The 20320-nt window shown below is 48.6% G+C and overlaps 6 protein-coding genes across 6 annotated transcripts; 2 read left to right on the forward strand and 4 right to left on the reverse strand.

Annotated features, from left to right (window-relative positions):
• Nucleotides 1–3710: 3710 nt before the first annotated feature.
• Nucleotides 3711–6869, forward strand: FTJAE_2965 (GTPase-activating (GAP); the record flags this gene model as incomplete). Its single annotated transcript, XM_037349212.1, has 5 exons — nucleotides 3711–4070; nucleotides 4169–4484; nucleotides 4538–5751; nucleotides 5802–6743; nucleotides 6807–6869. 5 exons carry the CDS (start codon nucleotides 3711–3713, stop codon nucleotides 6867–6869), a joined length of 2895 nt encoding a protein of 964 aa, XP_037209879.1.
• Nucleotides 6870–7429: 560 nt separating this feature from the next.
• FTJAE_2966 (40s ribosomal s8) lies at nucleotides 7430–8113 on the reverse strand (the record flags this gene model as incomplete). Its single annotated transcript, XM_037349213.1, has 2 exons — nucleotides 7430–7986; nucleotides 8050–8113. 2 exons carry the CDS (start codon nucleotides 8111–8113, stop codon nucleotides 7430–7432), a joined length of 621 nt encoding a protein of 206 aa, XP_037209880.1.
• Nucleotides 8114–8935: 822 nt separating this feature from the next.
• FTJAE_2967 (uncharacterized protein) lies at nucleotides 8936–10039 on the reverse strand (the record flags this gene model as incomplete). Its single annotated transcript, XM_037349214.1, has 1 exon — nucleotides 8936–10039. One exon carries the CDS (start codon nucleotides 10037–10039, stop codon nucleotides 8936–8938), a length of 1104 nt encoding a protein of 367 aa, XP_037209881.1.
• A 3086-nt stretch (nucleotides 10040–13125) lies between these two features.
• Nucleotides 13126–14169, forward strand: FTJAE_2968 (enoyl reductase; the record flags this gene model as incomplete). The annotated part of the gene is made up of 3 exons (XM_037349215.1): nucleotides 13126–13162; nucleotides 13225–13449; nucleotides 13505–14169. 3 exons carry the CDS (start codon nucleotides 13126–13128, stop codon nucleotides 14167–14169), a joined length of 927 nt encoding a protein of 308 aa, XP_037209882.1.
• Nucleotides 14170–14437: 268 nt separating this feature from the next.
• Nucleotides 14438–15253, reverse strand: FTJAE_2969 (uncharacterized protein; the record flags this gene model as incomplete). The annotated part of the gene is made up of 1 exon (XM_037349216.1): nucleotides 14438–15253. One exon carries the CDS (start codon nucleotides 15251–15253, stop codon nucleotides 14438–14440), a length of 816 nt encoding a protein of 271 aa, XP_037209883.1.
• An 840-nt stretch (nucleotides 15254–16093) lies between these two features.
• Nucleotides 16094–19090, reverse strand: FTJAE_2970 (adenylate cyclase; the record flags this gene model as incomplete). Its single annotated transcript, XM_037349218.1, has 3 exons — nucleotides 16094–18451; nucleotides 18524–18635; nucleotides 18699–19090. 3 exons carry the CDS (start codon nucleotides 19088–19090, stop codon nucleotides 16094–16096), a joined length of 2862 nt encoding a protein of 953 aa, XP_037209884.1.
• Between the last annotated feature and the right edge of the window lie 1230 nt (nucleotides 19091–20320).

Consider the following 20320-nt stretch of genomic DNA (forward strand, 5'->3'; position numbering starts at 1 on the left):
GGTGAAGGTGAGGCGGCTGAGCCTCGGAAAACTGAAGAATCGCCCCCTCCACTACAGCCGAGTTATCAACCCGCTCAAAAAAAAAATTGAATATGTTCGCGAGTTCTTTTCGATCGGGCGTTTTCAGTATGAAAGATCCTGTATGCGCAGTTTGTGCGGTGGGAAGTTTTCGATTTTCGTGGGGCTTTCAAGTCGAAAAGACTCCAAGCTGGGATCCAGACAAACCTTCTTCCTTCGGAAGAAATGGCGTATTCTCAATCAGAAGCCTTTTAGCAGCTGTTAATACGTGATAGTCGGCTGGTAAGCAAAAGCACGTTCGCCTGGCAAGCACCTGTGAAAGGTAGATGGTCGACAAAGCTTGGAAAGCAGTCCAAGGCCGAGTGCAGGTCGTCCTAGAATAGCTTTAATCTGTAGCTAAATCGTACCGCCTTACTTAGAAAGACGATATATCTCTCCTTCTTTTTCCAGCTGATGCGGCAATGCGAAGTATCTCGTATGGGTATGAAAGTTGTGGTTTATGATGGTGCGGAGAGAAGGTGTAGGATGGGGGAAAGGTATAGTTATTGCAAATCGTCAGGTTGAGAGGTGCAAGCGGGCCTTTGCGTAATAGGTGCCGAAAGCTAAGTACTTACCTATGTACAGTGGGGTGGAGGTACCCCCGAGGCCAACCTTCCACTGCAGGGTACAGAATTTCCCGGATTCAATGATCGGATTATCTCTTCGGCTTTGTGTTCCCCTCATATCCAAGCTGAATCTTGATAAATGATACCAGATCACGAAACATCCAATAATAAGGATCCACGGTTGGCAGAAACTTGTTTTGCAAACAGCTCAGCTTTTGTATGCTTCTTATTTTCTATGATTGTCCTATTAGCTTGACCTTCTTGCCTATTTTGTAAACATGTTTCTCTATTATATTAATACCTAAGTTCATGAATAGTAGCGGGTATCATGCATATAGCATCTCCTTTAATGTTTGAGCCTACCCACTGTACTTAAAGAGAAGTTAGTACCTTGATTAAAATATTTATTTCCGTCAGTCGATGGTAAATCAAACGATGCCTGCTTTCGCAAGGCCACAGCAACAAGTTACTACAGTGGTTAGCTAGCCCTGCCTCCAAACTTCGAGCTCGGGGCTTTCTAGTATCTATCGTAATTACACTAATGAGCTATTTCTGAGTATTCATTAAATTGCCCATCATGCATTTTGGCAGACTATACTTCTTTTTATTTACTCGGATCGTATTGATCCCATGACGAGCCTTGTGAATGAACAGACATCGAATATAGGGTAGCTGTATCTAGTTGCTTCACATGTCGAGGGCAAGAACAGGCATTAGGTCTGTGTTCATTGTTGATTTGGATGTCTTCTCCTACAAACAGCAAGCGATACTTGAATTAGGTATGCGTCAGGCAACTTCCATAAGAGAACATATATGGTATGCCTCCTCAGAGCGAGTTCCACGGCTTGTTGTTATACGGTGTTTTCGTTCTTCCGTCACTTGATCACTTTAACTTACACTACTATGTACGTGTGTTTGCCACTCTGTGCATGCTTTTTTTTTTCTTTTTGGCGCGCTCAACATATGTGACCACATATATAATTTTTTAACCACCACACTAGGCAGCCAAGCCTGCTACTGATACTCGCTCAGTACTTGATACTAATACATCAGGATGCATATTCAAGCACGCCACCATCGACTGAGGAAGATCTGAAGATGATACTTGGCTACTCAACGATAGAAAAACCCGACGACACAATTGCCCAGTCTCAGCGGAAGTAGCCCTGCCAAACCATTAAGGTAATTCCGATTTCCCATACTGGCATCTATTACCCAAGGTACGTAGTACATAGGCATGGATCTGTAATGACAACCCTCCAAAGCTGGAATTAAATCTAGTATACCGCTAAGACCTAGCTCGGGAATTTGGCCTTGAAACAGGCACTTTCAGGTAATCATTGGATACTACGAGACCCACGTATCTCTAAGCCAGAAAAGGACTCGTGAAACAAAATATTGGCCTGATATTACTCAGTCTCATGACCATAGCGAGGGTAGGAAAGAAAACTCGGAACCTCGACCCTAAATGACAAAAAGACTCAAGTAACTCGCCAGACTCCTCGGGATGAGTTTAGGATTATTTTGTCAAGTTTATTTTGACAACCTATATCAAGTTTCATGTTCTCTTGTCCCCCAAGGCATATCTAGGAAGACATCCATTGCTACGGAGTACAGCAAGGGTCCCTCCCACAAGCTTTTGGCTTAGTCTAACACTTGTCCCGTCTATATCCCGAGTGCCTATTTCGACTGTACATAAACCTAATGCGCTTATGACATCAACATGAAATCGAGAATGGAACGTAACCACAGTACATGCATCCAGACTAGACTCTGACGCCATTGGAGTGTAAAGTAAAAATAAAATAAAAAGGTTATCTGCAGATTATTGACAGAGGGGTAGTGATATCCAATCCAAGAGCGATAGTGTTAAATGTGGCGTCAGCTGGTTACAATACCTACCAAGGTATAGTAGGTAGCCTGTTAGTAGCTTAGTAGGTATGCTGTGACATGGAAGATATTGGTTGGTGGGAAACGCTGGTAAGGTGTGAGAATGAGAACGCTGTTATTAAAGAAAAGCCGGAGCTTGAGTGACAGGTAGACCCCGAAGACTAAAATTGTAAGTAGGTACTGAATCTAGAGGCATGATTTTGTTTAACCCCCATCTGACAGCCAAGTGAGATGTTATTTGACCATCCCGGCGGCAATAAAATTCCAAGTCGTCTCACAAAACCCTTATCACGATATTGCCACAGGACCTATGTAGTTCGGGAAAAACTCGCACCGTCAATCATGTTATGCAATTAAAACTGAGTTGACCGTGTGCAGCAACCTCAAATCAAAGACCAAGGGCCCTCTCCATGATTTCAAGTAGGGATTCCTGCACAGATACGACAGGGCAGTATTCTACACAACTTCAAAGCCCAGTGTGATTACCTTAGATAACTACTCAAGGTAAAGCCTCAAAGCCGAAACGATGCGATTTTGAATTCCAAACGAAGCCAGCTATAGAATACTCTAATCAAAATGGCCACATAATGAAGGGATCATCTGCATTCCAGACTTTTTGTCTGACGTTTTCTTGTAGCTGAATCAACAATCAGGGCGTCTCCTAAAGTAGCTCCATTCTCAAGCTCTGCTGGTCCCCCTTGGCGGGCAGGGCGGGCTAGGCGGGGAGCTCAACTTCAGGGCACCCTTTCACTGAGTCCATGTCCCAGGGTCCACCGAGCTGGTTCATCAACCTCTCGGTGGCAGGCAGGCAGCCTCGCCCGAACTCCTGCTACAGGGCCGCCCTAATTTATTTTTGGCGAACTCCGTCAGCGCCTCGCTGTCACAACCCTTGCGTGCTTCCAATTCTAGTTCCAGTTCCACTGTCAACGTTAGTAGTAAGGGGCAGACAGGAACACCAACGCCAAGCACCCCCCCTTGGATCGGATCTCAATCAACAGCTGGCTTCTGGCATTCTTCCATTCATTCTGCCGCCGGACGCAGTATCTACCTAGTCTCTCGTTCCCAACTTCCCTGATACAGTCTGCATTGATTGCTTCTTTATCCGTGTTTGATCCATGGTCGAGGCCACCTAACCGTTCCTTTATCCTCGACGAGAACAACACACCGTTACCTTGAAAGCATTTAACACTCTCAACCATGTCGCAACCGCAAGATGTCGCCTCGCCGGTAGCCCAACATCACACCGATACCGAGCCTGAAAAGCATGAGCAGCAGCAGGATACACACGAAATGTCCGAGAAGCAAGATGGGCCAGAGGCACACGACGAAAAAGAAACAACAACCACAACGAAGGACAAACAAGAAGATTTAGGCATGCACCAAAAAGACGAAGACAGCATAGCAGAGAAACATGAGGATAAGGCTGAAGACAAGCACAAAGAAAAATCAGAAGAGTCAAATGACAAGCCTGAGGGAAATCAACAACAGCAGCTGTCGCAAAGCGATACCAAGGTCGAAAGACTCGCGTCTGGCACGGAGTCTGACGACACTATGTCTGTAGGTTTATCCCACATTCCTCCTTCAACCTACTGCGGTACCAGTCACACGACAGATGCCATCCCTTATTGCGCTTCAATGCTGATTAATTTCTTTAGGCATCTGATGCTGATGATAAATTCGAAGATGCTGTAACGCAGTCCCCGGCAAGGTCCCTTACCAAACGAAATATTTCACAGGCTCAACGCCTTGGCAGCGAAGTGGAGGAGCGAACCGATCGGCGGTCTGAAGAGTTGCATCCCCAAGAGGATACTCTAGACACGAACGTCACTCATCATAAAGCCACTGGATCCGAGGCAGGCAGCGTCAAAGGAAAGCAATCACGACGCAAACCGTCAATAGCTTCCACACGAATTTCCAATACCTCAAATCTGGACAACGTCAGTCTTGACGACGATACGCCCCCATCTCCAGGTATGCACATCCTCTTTGCCTTATAACACTGCGCATAATACTGATCTTTGCAGTGCCAAAAGATCTTCCACCGAAACCAAACAGCAAGACGATATCTCTGAACAGCATCTCTCTTCCGTCTATGCCGTGGTCGCCCGCCGCTGATGCTTCCAAAAGCCCTGTGCCATCAACAGCTACACTTGCGCCCACCCCACCAGTGCCCCAGCCTCCGCCACCACCTAGTCGAAAGCTGACAAGCCCTTTCTCTTGGCTTTCTCGAAGCTCCAGCAAAGAGAGAGAACCTCCGATTCCACCCCCCCCTGCTGGCCGAAGGAACACAGCTGGTTCGATTGCAACACTATCAAGCAATCCTGAAATGATGTTGGGTCGACTCGAGGAGGAAAAGGATGGAAACTCACTACTCGGTGACCCTGCCCAACGGGTCACCCTGAAAGACAGATTCAAGCAATTGCGACAACAAGAAGAGGCTGCTCGCGCAATCGCCGAAGGTGACAGTAGTAAATATGACGGAGCTCTTGGCCTCACTTTGCCAGGTGATGAAGGCCAACCACAAGAGAAGCCTCCGTCGTCGCCTGTTCCTCAGCCTATTCCTGGGCTAGCCCCGGGCACAGTAGCGGGAGTCAACGCAGGACCTTCGGCCATCTCAGAAGAAAAAGTTGATTGGGACTTGTGGCAATCTGTTGTATATGAGGGGCCAGCTGCTGTTGCTCGAACCAGCGCCGAGGAACTGAACAAAGCTATTGCAACCGGCATCCCTAGTGCAATCCGTGGCGTTGTCTGGCAAGTGTTGGCTGACAGCAAGAACGATGACTTGGAGTTAGTATACAAAGATCTGGTGGCCCGCGGTACAGACAAGAGCAAAGACCGTCACAGCAATAGTACGACTGCTAGTTCGCTGAGCAACGGAAACCTCAGCGTTCATAGCGGGGATGCCGTCACATCGTCAGCCTCTTCCATCAATTCGGACCACTCAGGAACAAATGGTACGCCATCTCCTAACGAGAAGAGCGCGGAGGCTGTTTTGAAAGCTCAAGCTGCCGCAGCGGCTGAGCGGAAGCGGAAGGACAAGGAGGACGCGGCGACACTACAGAAATTGGAAAAGACAATACGCCGGGATCTTGGTGCCCGAACCAGCTATTCTAAGTATGCGGCTGCCGCTGGGCTTCAAGAGGGCCTGTTTGGTGTCTGCAAGGCATATGCCCTTTTTGACGAAGGTGTCGGCTATGCCCAGGGTATGAATTTTCTCATCATGCCACTACTATTTAACGTAAGTCTGCCTCTCGCACGGCTTTTGCGACATGCTCACATGCTCTCTAGATGCCTGAGCAGGAAGCTTTCTGTCTCCTTGTTCGACTGATGAATCACTACAAGCTGCGAGATTTGTTTATCCAAGATATGCCGGGATTGCACATGCATCTTTATCAGTTCGAGCGGCTTTTGGAAGACTTCGAGCCAGCATTGTATTGTCACCTTCACCGGCGAGGAATATCTCCTCACCTCTATGCCACGCAATGGTTCTTGACGCTTTTTGCCTACCGGTTCCCTCTTCAACTAGTCCTCCGCATCTACGATCTTATTTTCTCGGAGGGCTTGTCAGCAATTCTGCGCTTTGGAATCGTTCTAATGCAGAAGAATGCCAGCATTCTCCTGGGATTATCTGACATGCAGCAACTCACCACGTACCTTAAGGACAAACTGTTCGACGTCTACATCGATAAAGATCCTAGCCACGGCAGTCTTCTTGAAAATGGTTTCTTTGGAAGCTCGAGCTCTAGCATCGATAAGGAGGTCTACCGTGCAGACCAGCTCGTAAAAGATGCCTGCGAAGTTAAAATCACACCAGAAATGCTCAGATCTTATACCACAGAATGGGAAGAGAAAACCAAGGCCGAGAAGGATCGTGAGAACGAACTCTTGGAGCTCCGCACAGCGAACCATAATCTCTCCATTCAAGTCCGGAAACTGGAGGAGAGGGTTGAAGTATGCGATCGTGAGCAAGCAGATCTGGCCACAGAGCTTGTTCATACAAAGGTTGAAAACCAGGAACTCAAAGACGAGAATGACAGCATGAGGGGTCAAGTTCGGGAGTTAAAGATCGTCATCGAGAAGCAACCCATGGAAATAGAGGAGACATGGAAACTTGAGCGGGACGATCTGATGAAACGCAATATGCATGTCCATGAGGAGAATCAAAGACTCGAAAAGGAGTTGTCCGAGTTGGAAGAAGAGTTGGTCCAGACAAAGCTGCGCTATGCAGAGGTAAGTTCTTCCCATTGCTCACTGATGTTTATTTGAAGTTGATTTACTGACGCATCATTCTAGATCAACTCTCAGCACGAGACCTTGAATCGTAAGTGGACTGACCTGAAGCGTCAATTTGCATGAGAAACTCAGAAGAAGTCCCAAAAACCTGTTCTGGTTATATGTTCCTGAACCATACTTCATGTATAAAGTATTCTTGTTTACCCGATTCCACTTTTAGCTTACTGCAGTTGGCCCTGTTGGCTTAGTAGCTTGCTAAAAATGTCGGATTAGGCATTTGTAATGACAGTAATAAACAGGGGATAAAGACAATGAGGCTTCGATTCCCGTATTTTACTACTATTTGCGATGGAGCTGTTGTACAGCGTTGAGAGTGGTGCAGTATGCTAAAGTATACCCAGCCTTCTGTGGTCCGCAAGGGCATAGGAGTTGACTTATCCCGCCTGTAACGCATACCCCATATAGAATGAATGGAACGGTTTCGAACATCAAGTCACGCTGTGCAAGTACAGAAACCTTGATCATGAAGTAAATTCAGCGCAAGAAAAGTTCATTCCCTAAGGACCCATTCCGATGTGTCATGTTAAGCTCATCTTGTCCTAACTATCGATAGCGAGAAATCCTTGAACACCATACCAAGGGCCGACATTTGGTTCTTTATGTGGCTTTTTTATTTGACAAGTTTACTTGTGGAGCTTACGCTGGTAGAAAGCGAGCTCCTCACCCTCCAGAATGTAACCATCAACACGGCCAGACTGACCGGGTCGGCTGGAAACAACGGCGTAGAGTCGTCCAGCCTCGAACTGCTTCTCGATGGCGCTCTCGACCTTGCCGCGGGAAGAAAGACGGGCGGCCTGCTTCTTCTCAACGGCGTTGGACTTCTTCACCTCCTCCTCAGTCTTGCCCTCCTTGGCAGCCTGAGCCTTCTGGCGTCTTCGGCCGATGGCCTGGCCGTAATGGGCCTCGTACCACTGTCGGAAGGGAGCGGCATCAACTTGGACGACGGCGCTCTTGGTGAGGGTGTTGGTTCGGACAAGCTCGTTGTTGGAAGGGTGGTAGGCGACGGCAATGACACGGGTCTTACGGGTCAGACCCTCGGAGCCCCAGGCAAAGTTGCCGGAGTCGAGACGGAGGGCACGGTACTTGTGGTTACCACCTCGGGTTCGGACGGTGTGAATGCGCTTGGGGCCAATACGGGTGTTGGCACCCTGGCGACCAGCTTCGAAAGCGCGCTTCTTCCCTGTTGTCAAAGGTCAGAACGTATGTCCAAGAGGATCATACGGGCTTTCGGATTATTACGCACGGTAGTAGGCACGCTTGGCACCGGAGGCGGAGCGCTTGTGTCGAGAATCACGCGAGATACCCATGATTGCGGTTTCTGCAAGAAGAAGAAAAGACGAAGTGGTTAGCCGGTGTCTTTGCTTGACGGAAACAGGGAGAACAGAGAAGAGCGAGCAACTCAATCGGCGGGATCTTCGAGATAGGGAATCATCGAGCAGCGCAGCGTATTGATTAATTCGTCTCTTCGTTCTTGTCGTACGGCAACTTACCTGATGATGTTGGCGCTCACCAGGCAATCGAATTGGCGGATGGTCGTGAAGAACTTTTTGGCTGAACGAGGATTCAAGCTACGGAAACGTGGGTGGAGGATTTGGCAAGTGCGACGTTAGGGCTTGCCAACTGATTCGGGTAAGTAGCACGTGACTCGGGAAGATAGATGTTCCACTCAAGCTGGAGACAGCGAAGAGTTCTAGCGCAGGGCCTGATGAACCTCCCCTGTAAACTTAGTAGGAAGATAGTGACCAATAGTATAACACCCAACCAACTCACATCATGAAAATCTCAGCATGACCTGGAAAAGTGTCCCGAGTGTTCACCAAACATCTTATACTATCGTCTTGCCAGTATCAGGGTCAGGGCCAGGTTCACTTGGTTTATATTCTCTTTTGATGTACTATCTATCTGTTGTACTTCCAATGTCTGAATTCCTTCGAATTTGTTAGCAAGGATCGTGAAGATCTTCCTAGCACTACTGACCCCAAAATCTCAAAAGTTTGTCCAAAGCGCCTCCAAGCGTATCGTCGGCGCTGGCACATCCAATCATTTATTTGGGGAAAATGATGTTGAGCGCATGCCATAGGTAGCCCATTCAGCTTTCTGCCGGTTTCTACTTTGAATTTTCCCTCTTTTCAATCTCTTGCTCCTTTTCCCTCGGCCTTCTCCCCAGCTCCTGTCCTATCACACTTCTCGTTGTCCCCTTCCGTCCATTCCGCGTCATCTTCGGTTGCATTTATGGATTGAAGAAGTGTAGCGGGAATGAAAGGGGCTTCGTCTGACTGCAGCTCGATCGGTGGGGCAATAGGAGGCTCTTCTGGCGTCACAGGACAAAGATAATGTGATCCAACTTGAACAGTTCTCTTGTCGTTACGGATTGCCCCCTCAGAACTGCAAGCCGCAGATATTTCTGAAGATGATGTGCAGAAAGTGAGATGCAGCCTTGGAAGAGGCAGGCACCGGCCCTGTCGACTGGAGCGTTTGTCTCCCTCTTCCTTGAATTCGGCGAGGGTTGGCCATCCAGCACCATAAGGTGGCTGATTCCGTGATGTGCTGAAGCAATTGCTAGCTGCGAACACCGGGGAAAGACAATCGGCAAAATTCTTCCCCCGGAGGAGCTTCACAAGAGGTTTGAATTGAGTCCCCACGTCTTCAGCGACGCTCGCATTCGTCTTTGCTAGACGTTGCTTAACCTCTTGATCGAGCTTCCTCGTCTTTGATTCTGCCAGATTTGCCTTGAAAGCTGTCAGCTCTACTGGGCTCTGAGGAACAAATGGAGACTGGTCAGCGCTCATGTAACGCAGATTGGCCATCATCTTCTGAAACGCCTGCCGTTCCTTTGTAGCAAAGCTTGTCCATCTTTTGGATTGAGACCATGAACCCGACTCAGATCCATTCAAAGCGAAAGTCTGTTTCAAGGTAGAACTGAACGTCTGAGAAAGTTGGCGGGCGGAAGATGGACCTCTGGGTGCATTCTGGAGCGGATCGACCAGTTTATCAGTCTCTCGAGTTTTGTTCTCCTCTTGGGGTGTAGTCTCTCGCTTAAGGTTGATCTTCGCACCTCTCACAACGCGAGGAGAATCGTGCGAATTCTGCGCCTGTCGAGTTGGGATGAATCCTTTAATCTTACTATAGTCAGCCACCTTGCGAAGTTCTTTCTTGACTTCCTCTTGCGTCGAGTCGTCACTGCAAACAGCACTGAGGAGTTGACGGTCTTTACCAACAGGCACTGAAGTCATCTAAATATCAGGATACTTGTTGTGCTTTGACCGCAGCTGTGCCCCTCCACTTTGATCATTGATTATATCGAATTGAATTCTCAAAGGGGTTGTCGTATCAGACACATTGGTAGCTGCACCAGAGCTAAAGTTGCTTGCCTTGGCGGAACTAGAGGTACTGGCCTTTTTCTCATGCTGGCTTCCTGTAGGCTTAGTCCTCGAGTCACTCTGTGAATCACTGCCCTGGGAAGCTGGGTACAACTCAGACCTTTGAGGAGGCTGCAAATGCATTCGGTATTGACTATAGGGCTGCATTTGTGGTCGTATATGTGACTCTGGCTGATAATAACCGAAATGCTGTGGCGGCTGCGGCGCATAATACATCCCACTCCCTCCCTCAAATGAAGGCCAATCCATTTGTTCATAATGACTATCATAGTCCACCGGATAGTCCATCATCATCTCTGGTTGAGCCGAATGGGCTGACCACGGGACCGGGGCCAGAGGCCATGTTAGAGGCGAGTATGGCATCATAGGCGGCACCAGCGATGGTCCCATACGTGGCGCATAGTTAATCGGAGGATGCATCATTAGATGGGACCGTTCTGATGGAGAGTGGCTGTAAGTGGGATTCGGGAAAACTAGAGGAACTGGATACCCAGCCAATGGCATAGCTCTCTGGTTTGGAGAAGGTGTACGTCGTAATCTGGAGCCTCGCGGTCTACCGTCTGGATGGGGAGTTGAGGGTCTCCATGCCCTTTTAGGAGACCGAGTTCTCGCTCTGGCGGCAGCCGGCCGCGTATTTGCCCTAGTTTTCGGACGGCTGGACGAGTTGTGAGATGAGGCCGGAGGTGTATAAACGTCGGGTTTGAGGAAATCAAGCGACTTCCTCGGAGTGTAAACTGTCGGTTTTAGATATTCCAGGGGAGGCTCTCTACCTTTCTCTTCCTCGTCATCAGAGGACTGTGAGAACTGATGCCCCAGGCTCAACCGCTCGTCATTAACCGACTTTGAAGACAGGGCCCGGTCGTCTTTGCCTCTGGACCTACAGCGCCTGCTTCGTTGTTTTGTTTTCATTTTCGGACTCCGAATCCTGAGAGGGTCAACTGTGTTCACAGCTTGGAGAGCAGGGAACATAGATTCGTATCCTTCGGGGTCGATAGTAATGGAAGGAATTGTTCTACCTCGGGGTCGTGCTCGAGGCGAGCGCACATCTTGATCTGGATGTCGTGCTTCCATGGATGACGGAGTAGAAGATCCGTCTTCGTCGGAAGAGAACTCATCTTCCGAAGGTTCAACCGGGACAAATGTTGGCGCACAGGGATTCATGATAGTGGCCGGCGATGCATATGTGCAGGCTTTGAAAAGCGATGAGTGTTTTAACAAATCGAATGTGTTGATCAATAATTCGGCTTGACAACAAAGTCAAAAGATGGGCTATGACAAGCAAGTTTGTCGGCTTGTTTCGAGTCATTCGCTTGTTATCAGGTAACCGTAAGCTATAGATCTGAAAGAAGGGCATATGTCAGTTAGAGCTGTCTATGTTTTCTTCTGAGTATGCTTGCCTATGAAATATGATATAATGTCCAGATTTTAAGCCAAGAGTAAGATGTATCGGTGACTTTTCATAGGAGGAACAAGATGCCTTTCATCGACAAAATGGTGATAGTAGTTTGCGGTAGAAGGAAACTGTTTCGGGAAGACTGTGAGTATAAGAGACGAGAAGAAAAAGAAAGAGAAAAAAAAGCTCCTAGTGAAGGGCGAAATAACGAAAGGCTTAAGCGCCGAGAGGGCATGCGCGAGGTTAATACGTGAATGCGTGGCAGCTGATCGCCAGCTGCCGGATAACTAACTACTAGCAAACAAATCGCAGGGAGATGCTGTTTTGGGAACCGTAGTTTGGCTTGGAGGAAAGAAAAAGAAGAAAAGGAAAAGAAAACAAAGAGTGAATATATTTTTACTCCAGGCACCTAGGTAATGATGGCAGCCGCACCGACGGCCATGGTTTAGTCCAGATGAAGAGAGGATTTAAGATCATGGATGACCTAGGTGGTGGTGAGGGACTGATCCTTCTGGCAGTTGTCAGAACGGTCAACGCCAAAGCAAAGTGAGAGATTTGCTGGCTGTTCTATCCAAAAGATCGGGTGATTTTGGCACTATGTTAAGCTATCTCTTGTCCGGCGAAGTTCATAAAGATGTACTTCAGGAATAATGCTACTCATGACACTCCATGACACTCAACACTACCTACAGTCATAATACTGAGCTGTGTAGGTGGGGGCAAACTTGGCTTTATAAATAGAAGATCTATTTGGCAATATGATAGATTTAATATCTTTATAGCTATAGTAGGTATACTACTACTACTGCTACTCATATTAAATACAACAATAACCAGAAGATCAACAATTATCACTCGACTAACCCTACCAGCGTCATCGCAATTATACCCTTGAGGGTTCTTTATCTCTCTGATTCTATTCATAGCATCCAATGGCTTGATGTTAATGGTATATGAAACCCAACTGTGTAAGGTTAGTGGTACCTAGGTATAGTATGTAAACTTGATGAGCATTTTCAGCTTGAAATCAAAGTGGTTTACTCCGTAAAGGGAGGCAAGAATACTTGAGACCTTTACCCTCAGTAACAAAAACGACCAATCCAAGACCCTTCTAATTTCATACTAAACTCACCTGAATCTTTTTACCACTTTAGAGTCGAGGTATAAAATTTTGGCTCCCCGAGTGTCATCTAAGTAATCTACGAAGGAGGTAGTCAATCAGCTGTCTCAATTGTCACAAGCTGACAACCACCTCATGCTTGGGCTTTTCTTTGGCTACCAATTACTGGTATGCGCTGACACCTCTTCTCAACAAAGCTTAGCCCCAGGGGGTTCAACAGCGGGAAGGAGCCTCCATGACATCCCCCCGCCCCTCCCAAGTTCAGGCCGAGGTCCCCGACTGAGAGAGACGGTACGTACCCATCTATCTAATCTCGCCCAATAATTATTTCCTGTTTGTTCTCAACACCATTGCATCCTTTGATAGGATCTTATTCCCCTCCTTTTTTGCCAAGTGGTTCAACTTTGAGTCAACGATACAAACACGATGGCTTCTCTTCGATCTATCTCGCTCACCAATCGCTGTATGTATTTTACTATCTACACTCAGCCTCATTCCTCTTGAGAACAAGTTAACATTCTCTAGCTCCAACGCAACCAATCAAGAACCTTCCGGAGTCGATTGAGGTCAACCCTGATACCACTGTTGAAGGGCTCAAGGTCTTGATTGCCAAGGAAACCAAGCTCGGAGACTTCAATCGCATCGGAATCTATGATCCTACCACGAAAAAGACTCTCAAGAACCGCAAGGCTCGCCTCGTCGATGAGCCCGCCGTAGTTTCCACTGGTGAGGTTCTCGTAAAGGATATGGGTGCGTCGAAACTGGTCAAAGACTTTGAGTGAGCTCGTTCTAACTCTTATCACAGGATATCAAATCGCTTGGAGAACCGTCTTCGTCGTCGAGTATTTCGGACCCATCATCTTCCACGCTCTCGCCGTCGCTGCACGCCCCTACATCTACCGCAATGGAGACGGCGAGATGTCTCGAACCCAATGGATCACCTTTGCTATGATCATGCTACACTTCTTCAAGCGCGAGTATGAGACGCTCTTTGTCCACAAGTTCTCTGCCAACACAATGCCCTGGAAGAACATCTTCAAGAATAGCTTCTTCTACTGGGCTGTCTCTGGTGTTCTCTGTGCATACTCCATTTACCACCCCAACTCGCTTGCAGCCAAGGCCGAAATTCCTGCCATTGATGCCGTTGGTATTGCTCTCTATTGCTTTGGCGAGCTCATGAATGCCCTTGTTCACCGATATCTTTCTAGTCTGCGTTCTACTGGTGGCACTGAGCGCAAGATCCCCGTTGGTTATGGTTTCGGTATTGTCACTTGCCCAAACTATTTGTATGAGGTGCTTGCCTGGGTCGGAGTTATCCTTGTCAGCCGTGACTGGACCGTCGCTTTCTTTATCACTATTGGTGCTGCACAGATGATTAGCTGGGCCAAGGGTAAGGAGCGTGCCTATCGCAAAGAGTTCGGCGACAGGTACAAGAAGAAGAGATACACCATCTTCCCTGGTCTTATCTGAGAAGGAATATATTTGCAAACAGCTATTTCGGCAGGCATAGATAAGGAGACGCATCAATGTAGAAGCTATCATGGGCTACACTTTAGGTGACAAAAGGCGGTTCGGATCGGAGTAGATGTGGTGAATACTCAGTAATAGACTATCATGCTATAGTAATGTTCAATGACGAATGGCTCTCATAGAATCATATACCGCGGAAGCCAGTTCCCTAGTCCTATAATATACTCAGAATGGTCGTGGCTCATTACTCGCTCGGTGATCTTTCGTCTCATCGTGAAATCGTTGACATAGAAGCCGTATCCGATCCCTTTGCCCCCCTTCCCACGCTGGAGTCTGCCTCTGTCAAGCTCCTACTAGCATCGGAAAACGTACCTGGCGCATGGTTCTCCGTATCGATGTCCATCTCAACATCGAGCGTTTTGCGCCCTTCAACACCCTTGCCCCTCTCTTCTCCGTCAAGTCTCATGGCCCGCTGGCCCTCGTCCACATCACCACCGTCACTCTCACTCCCAGCATAACTTCCACATTCGCTGCAGCTACAGCTACGATCGGAATTTGCGAGTCTGACAGTCTCCTCCAAGACGAGAAAGTCGCGCTCCAGCACCTCAGCCCAGTTCTGCACGTTACCGAGCTCCTTTAGCCTCCGCGCCGCAGCATCTGCCTCCCGCGCAAGCTTAACATTTTCGCGACGCAGTCCTTCAGTCGCACGCTGCACATCCTGCGCCTGCTTGCTCAGCGCCGCAGCGTTGGAATGCAACATAGATGCGCGCCATTGCAGCTCAGAGTCCATCATGTTCTCCAGCGTTGCGACGACCGCGCGACGTGCTTCCGCTACGTGGCGCTGCGTCTCGGCTGACGGAAGCGTGGACTGTAGTTGCGGAGGAGGCGGCGAAATCTGCTGCGCTGCGGAGGGGATTTGTGCGTGAGCATGGGCATGGGCGACTGACGGAGATGCGATCGTGGGAGGAGGAGATGTCGGCGGGCGAGGAGATAATGAAGAAGATGAAGAAGACGAAGAGCCTATGGCCGCAGCTGAAGTGCTGGGCTGATGATGAGTGACCGAAGAAGCAGGTGCTGTAGACATGGTGCGAGAGATGCCAGTGCAATACTGATGCACTTTATAATAATTGGTTTAAAGACGAAATCAGAGATGTAGCTTCGCCGTTTCACGTTGCTCATACTTACACTGCATGTTGGTGGGGTTGAGTTACATTTGGTCTCGTCGCGGCTGACAGCTAAGATCATGGGATCTAATTTTCAGGTGTGGCAGCATGATAGACGACTTTTAACACGAGACGAGCTTATAATAGATATCTAATTAAGCGAGCATTTATTGAATCAGACGGTTCGTCTTACATTTTTGAGCCGGTGAACAGTTAGCAGCCTGGACTATTGTGGGATCGTACTAAAGTTTCGTTGTCTCTGAGGCGAATACCAGAAGCATTAGATTCGTTATGTGCTAGTGTACAATGTGACATCTATCTGCTTTGACCCATATCCTTTGCAGTCCCTGATATGTAGTGCCTCGGCAACATTTACAGGTATTTATTTATCTTCGGAGACCGTTGTTGGTCATCATGACGGGCATCTCTTCCCAACTTTTGCTCCTCCCAAAAAAGACAACATTTAGCATTATGCCCATACACAAGCTGCGAACCCTCTCAACGTAAAAGATTAAATGCAAATATAGTTCGACCGACCTGATTTTGGGCAAATAAATGCAAGGCCAACCCCAAACGCCAAGGCTATGCGGTAAAGGAATGGCTTCCGGCGAACTTTTCCCTCAATACGCCAGTTCAAAAAGCCTCAATAAGTTCTAGATATAACCAAATGATCCCCTTTTGCCTTATGCAAATAACAGCAGCGATTGCACCGAACAGCCAGTGTTGACCTCAAGATCCAAGGAAGGACACGGCACTGTGATCTAAAAGGCAACTTTGCCTCCGTTCAGGCGGAGCGGTACTGGTCCCAGTGGCCCATGAGAAGGAAGTATTCCCTCGTCTGAGGACATAGAAGATAGTGAAGACAGTGAGCTGAATCCCATATGACCCTTTCCAAATCCCCCATTGCGCCCCATAGAGATGCCAGGGTTGGCCATGAGAGCGTCGGCGCGGTCAAAGACATTCCCGTGAAATGCCGCTGCGAATGAACCACTTTGCGGCGTCGTGGGAACTGTCGCCTGCATAGCGGGTCCCAAAGCAGCACTCTGTGGCGTAATCGGGACCTGTGTTGGTGACATACCGCGAGGGGGGTAGTGCATCTGCCCGTTCAGCGCACCTGAGGGATGGTTGAAAAGATAGTGCCAAGGGGACTTGGAGATGATGTTGCTGGTTTCCTTAATACTCTGCTGAATCGGTCGCAATCGTGCCCTTGTGTCAGGAGGCAGTGGAACACTGTTGGGGCCGTATTTGATCTGATAGATCATATCCGCCCAAGAGTGACTGAAGTTGTTACAGAGACTCCAAAAGCTCGCTTGTGTTCGAACTCCAGGCTCCTTGAGTTTGATCAGTGACAGTCTGTTCTTGAGGATTTCCGTCTGTTGGATGACATGACCGCACATGGTTATCAAGGCTTTCCAGTGCTGAATTACACTCTCTGGTGTCCTCTGATACATGGCGTTCCTCAAGCCACCTGTTAGTTGGGCTTGGAAACTGGGAAGTGTCCCCATAACGAGATCAGTCGACCTTTGCAAAGATAAAAATATCTTCTCAAACTGCCGATCTTCTTCTGTGAACTCGGAAGACATCCCGCGACTACCTATCGAGGAGAAAGATTCTCCTGATCGAGGAGTAGCCGATGCAATAGTGGCGGTTCGACCATTGCCATTGAGGTAAGCCGCAGAAAGGGGTGTAGGCACGGGTACATCTGTAGCAACACGCAAATTGACCGGATGGTGTACCAAAGTGCCATTGCGGTTGCGAGCTCCTGTTGACCTACCAACAGTGGGGGTAATGGAAGGTTCACGTGCATGCACCCTAAGAGGACGCTCACCCATCTGGTCCCCCTTGGAGGCTGCTTGTCGACGCCCATCTTCTGCACTAACAGACGATAGTGTCACACGTAGTTCCATGATACTGTTGTAGAGTAACATCAGAAGTGTTCGAATATATCGAGCATCTCCGTTGTTTACGAAAGTATCGATGTTATCGGCCAAAAGTGTACAAACGTGGCCATATGCGCTAACCAGAGTTTGACAGGCTCGATGGACGTTTTCGTTCTCTCTTTGGGAGCGGTCGTCGAGGTCGACCAAGGCGTTCTCGTGTTTCTGGATTTCCTGCTCCAATTCCTCAACGTGGGAGTTGGTGTTGTAGAACACGATCTCAAGGCTAGATCGCTTAGCAGACCCATCACTCGTCAAGCTCATGAGCATCTGGATCATAGGATGGATCTGGAAGACCGAGTAGAGGATGCCCTTAGCAGCTTCAATGACTGGATCATAAACTTTTGATTCTCGCCTCCGTTCGGGGAGGACAGAAAGACGTCTCACATAGATCGGGCGTGCCAAGTATGGTTCTGTTGGAGTCGCAGGGCTCTTCGTCGTTGCTTGATTACCTTGCATAGCAGATCCATGACTCAGGCCACGATAATGACTAAATCGATTATTCACTTGCATCTCATCAAGTGTACCAAGGTCAGAGGGTTTTCTGGACACGATTCCCATGCGCCTGTTGCGGCTCTCTGACCGCTCCGCCCTCAGTAGGCTTTCTGAGTTGCTACGAACACGCTCATTGACATTACCAATCGTCAATGGCATGACACCGGGTCGTCGAAAAGCGCTGTTTTGTTGGGAAAGTCCACGATAATGTGATCTCGATGGTATCGGAGGCGCCCTTGATCCAAGATTGGGTGAACGAATATCAGGCAAATCAGCACCACTGACTTTGACAGGGAATCTCCCGCTTGCAACCCTTTTCAATGGGAAGCGAGGGGTTTCCGCGCCCTCACTAGATTCGTCGCCTGTATTGTCAGATTCGGATCGGCCGTTGACGGCATGCTGCTTCAGAAAGCGTTTGATCTGTAGCGTTACCGCCACCTCCGTAACTTCGTTGTCTTTCTGAATGCCTTCATGCGGGGGGCTTGCGGCTTGCACTTGTATTGCATCACGCGGCGGAAAGTTGATAGGATTGCCCTCAAACTTGATCACTTGCAAAGACCCCATATCGGCAATACATAGTGGTAACTCCCGGATTTGGTTCTTTGGGATAGACAAAACTTTCAATGACGAGAGTCTCACAATATCCGGAGGAAGACTTCGAAGTTGGTTTCGGCCAAGGTCAAGTATCTCCAATGATTTCAAATCGCACAACTAGCCAGGCTGTTAGGAAATATTTCGACGGTAAGGAGGAAGACATACAGGCATAGGAAACTCCTTGATCTGATTGCCCCGGATGTTGAGATATCGCAATGATGTGCATTCAGAAAAGCGAGCGGGCAATGTTGTCAGTTGGTTATGAGACAATGCTAGTCTGGAGACCGTGTAGGTATCAGTATCCGACCGCGTTCCTAAAGATGATCCCATAAGAACGGACCGCTCCAGATCCCCCTTGACGATATCCACAACTTCATCTGGTAGTTTTTGGATCCCTTTGCGACTGAGGTCAATTGTGACTCCGGTTCTAAGCCCTGTGCTGACGGCGCCTGCTTCAGCGGCTTGGCTCTCGCTTTCGATGGCATTTTGCATTGCCTCACGCGCGAGACTAATAACCTGAGCTGCCGACATGCCCACGGCAGAAAGAGAGGAACTGGAGGGAATGCTTCGCAAGGTAGGAATCGGAGGTGGTGGTGGCGGTCCGTTAGATGTGGCTGCTGAGTTTGGGACTGGACGTCGTCCAGATACGTGGTTTTCGGGTAAGCTTCTTGTGACTGAAGCCTGCGATGCAGAACTGACGGACAAGCCGGGGAGTCGATCTGGCCGTTCCATGGCGGACGGCCAATATGAGGAATGCGCGGCTCAAGTAAGAAACGTGGGGAGGCGCGCTGGTGGAGAAATCGATCGAGGGGGAACCGTTGGAATTTTATGACGATATGGCGATGCTTGAAGGATGAACCGTTTCAGAAGACTTCTGTTGCCGTGTCTTTATCTTTTGATCAAAGCTTAGGCGCAAACCGAGGCCTGTCTGTTTCGGTGCAAGTCGAACTTGCGATCGGTATCTCTAGCGTTTAGGCCAGTCAAGGCAGTATCGACGACGAGATCGAAAAGGTCATGTTTATATATTCGATCGGAGCCAAAATGGCAGCGCACTGTTCAGGTTTCGGGCCTGTTTGTATCGAGATAATAAGTGTTGGAATTGAAATCGAGCGCACTACGTCGTGAAGACTCAAATAAGAATTGCCGATGGTAGCGATCGGCGAGAACCTGTTGAATGGATACTCCAAAGACAGGACTTGGAGAGAAGGGTTGAAGAAGAGGAATGCTACGGGAAGGGCCGTAATGAGCTGATGCAGACTCGGGAGGTGATGAGGTCGGGCTGAGATTCCGTCTTTGGTAAGTAAGTTTTGCAACACCATGGCAGGAGGATGGAAGGCAAGGCAAGGCAAGGTACCTTAAGGTAAGGTAAGGGTGGTAAAAATACCTAGTAACCGGGATGACCCCCGTTGAATCTCACCTAGCCCTTGGCAGTTTGAATGTAGACTGGTTCTGGATATCAAAAACTCAAAACAGAGTCAAACAAACTGAAGGTCGATAGTGGAAGAGACGGGAGCTTGATAAATGGAGGGTGGTGCTCAGGCACATGCTGCAGCCGATGTAATGGGGGTCCCCGCTATAACTTGGATAGGTACCGAATGCCTGTCTGTCCCTTCTTAGCATGCCACTCGAATATAGTACATCGGCTGGAGGCTCAGGTACCTTGTCGACGTTGATTAAGGACATAAGAAACAGAAAAGTTTGCTCTGGCTACTGATACACATCAATCAATAGGTAAGTTGCAGTTCAATTGTGTAGGTATTTTGTCGAGAGTACCAACTTCTCCCAATCACCCCTGGCAGTCCCTTCCATGTCTCATGCTTCAATAGGGGATAGCGCATCAGATAGGGGTAACAACCCATGAAAGTGTTTTGGTCAGCACTTCACGGGGGCGGTTCAATCGTGGGGCCTCAGCGCCAACGGATAGTTGGACCCATCGTAAAGTGAAACACAGTGCGGGGCGTC

The sequence above is a fragment of the Fusarium tjaetaba genome (assembly GCF_013396195.1).
Source record: "Fusarium tjaetaba strain NRRL 66243 chromosome Unknown NRRL66243_c0000060, whole genome shotgun sequence".
Classification (NCBI taxonomy): Eukaryota; Fungi; Ascomycota; class Sordariomycetes; order Hypocreales; family Nectriaceae; genus Fusarium; species Fusarium tjaetaba.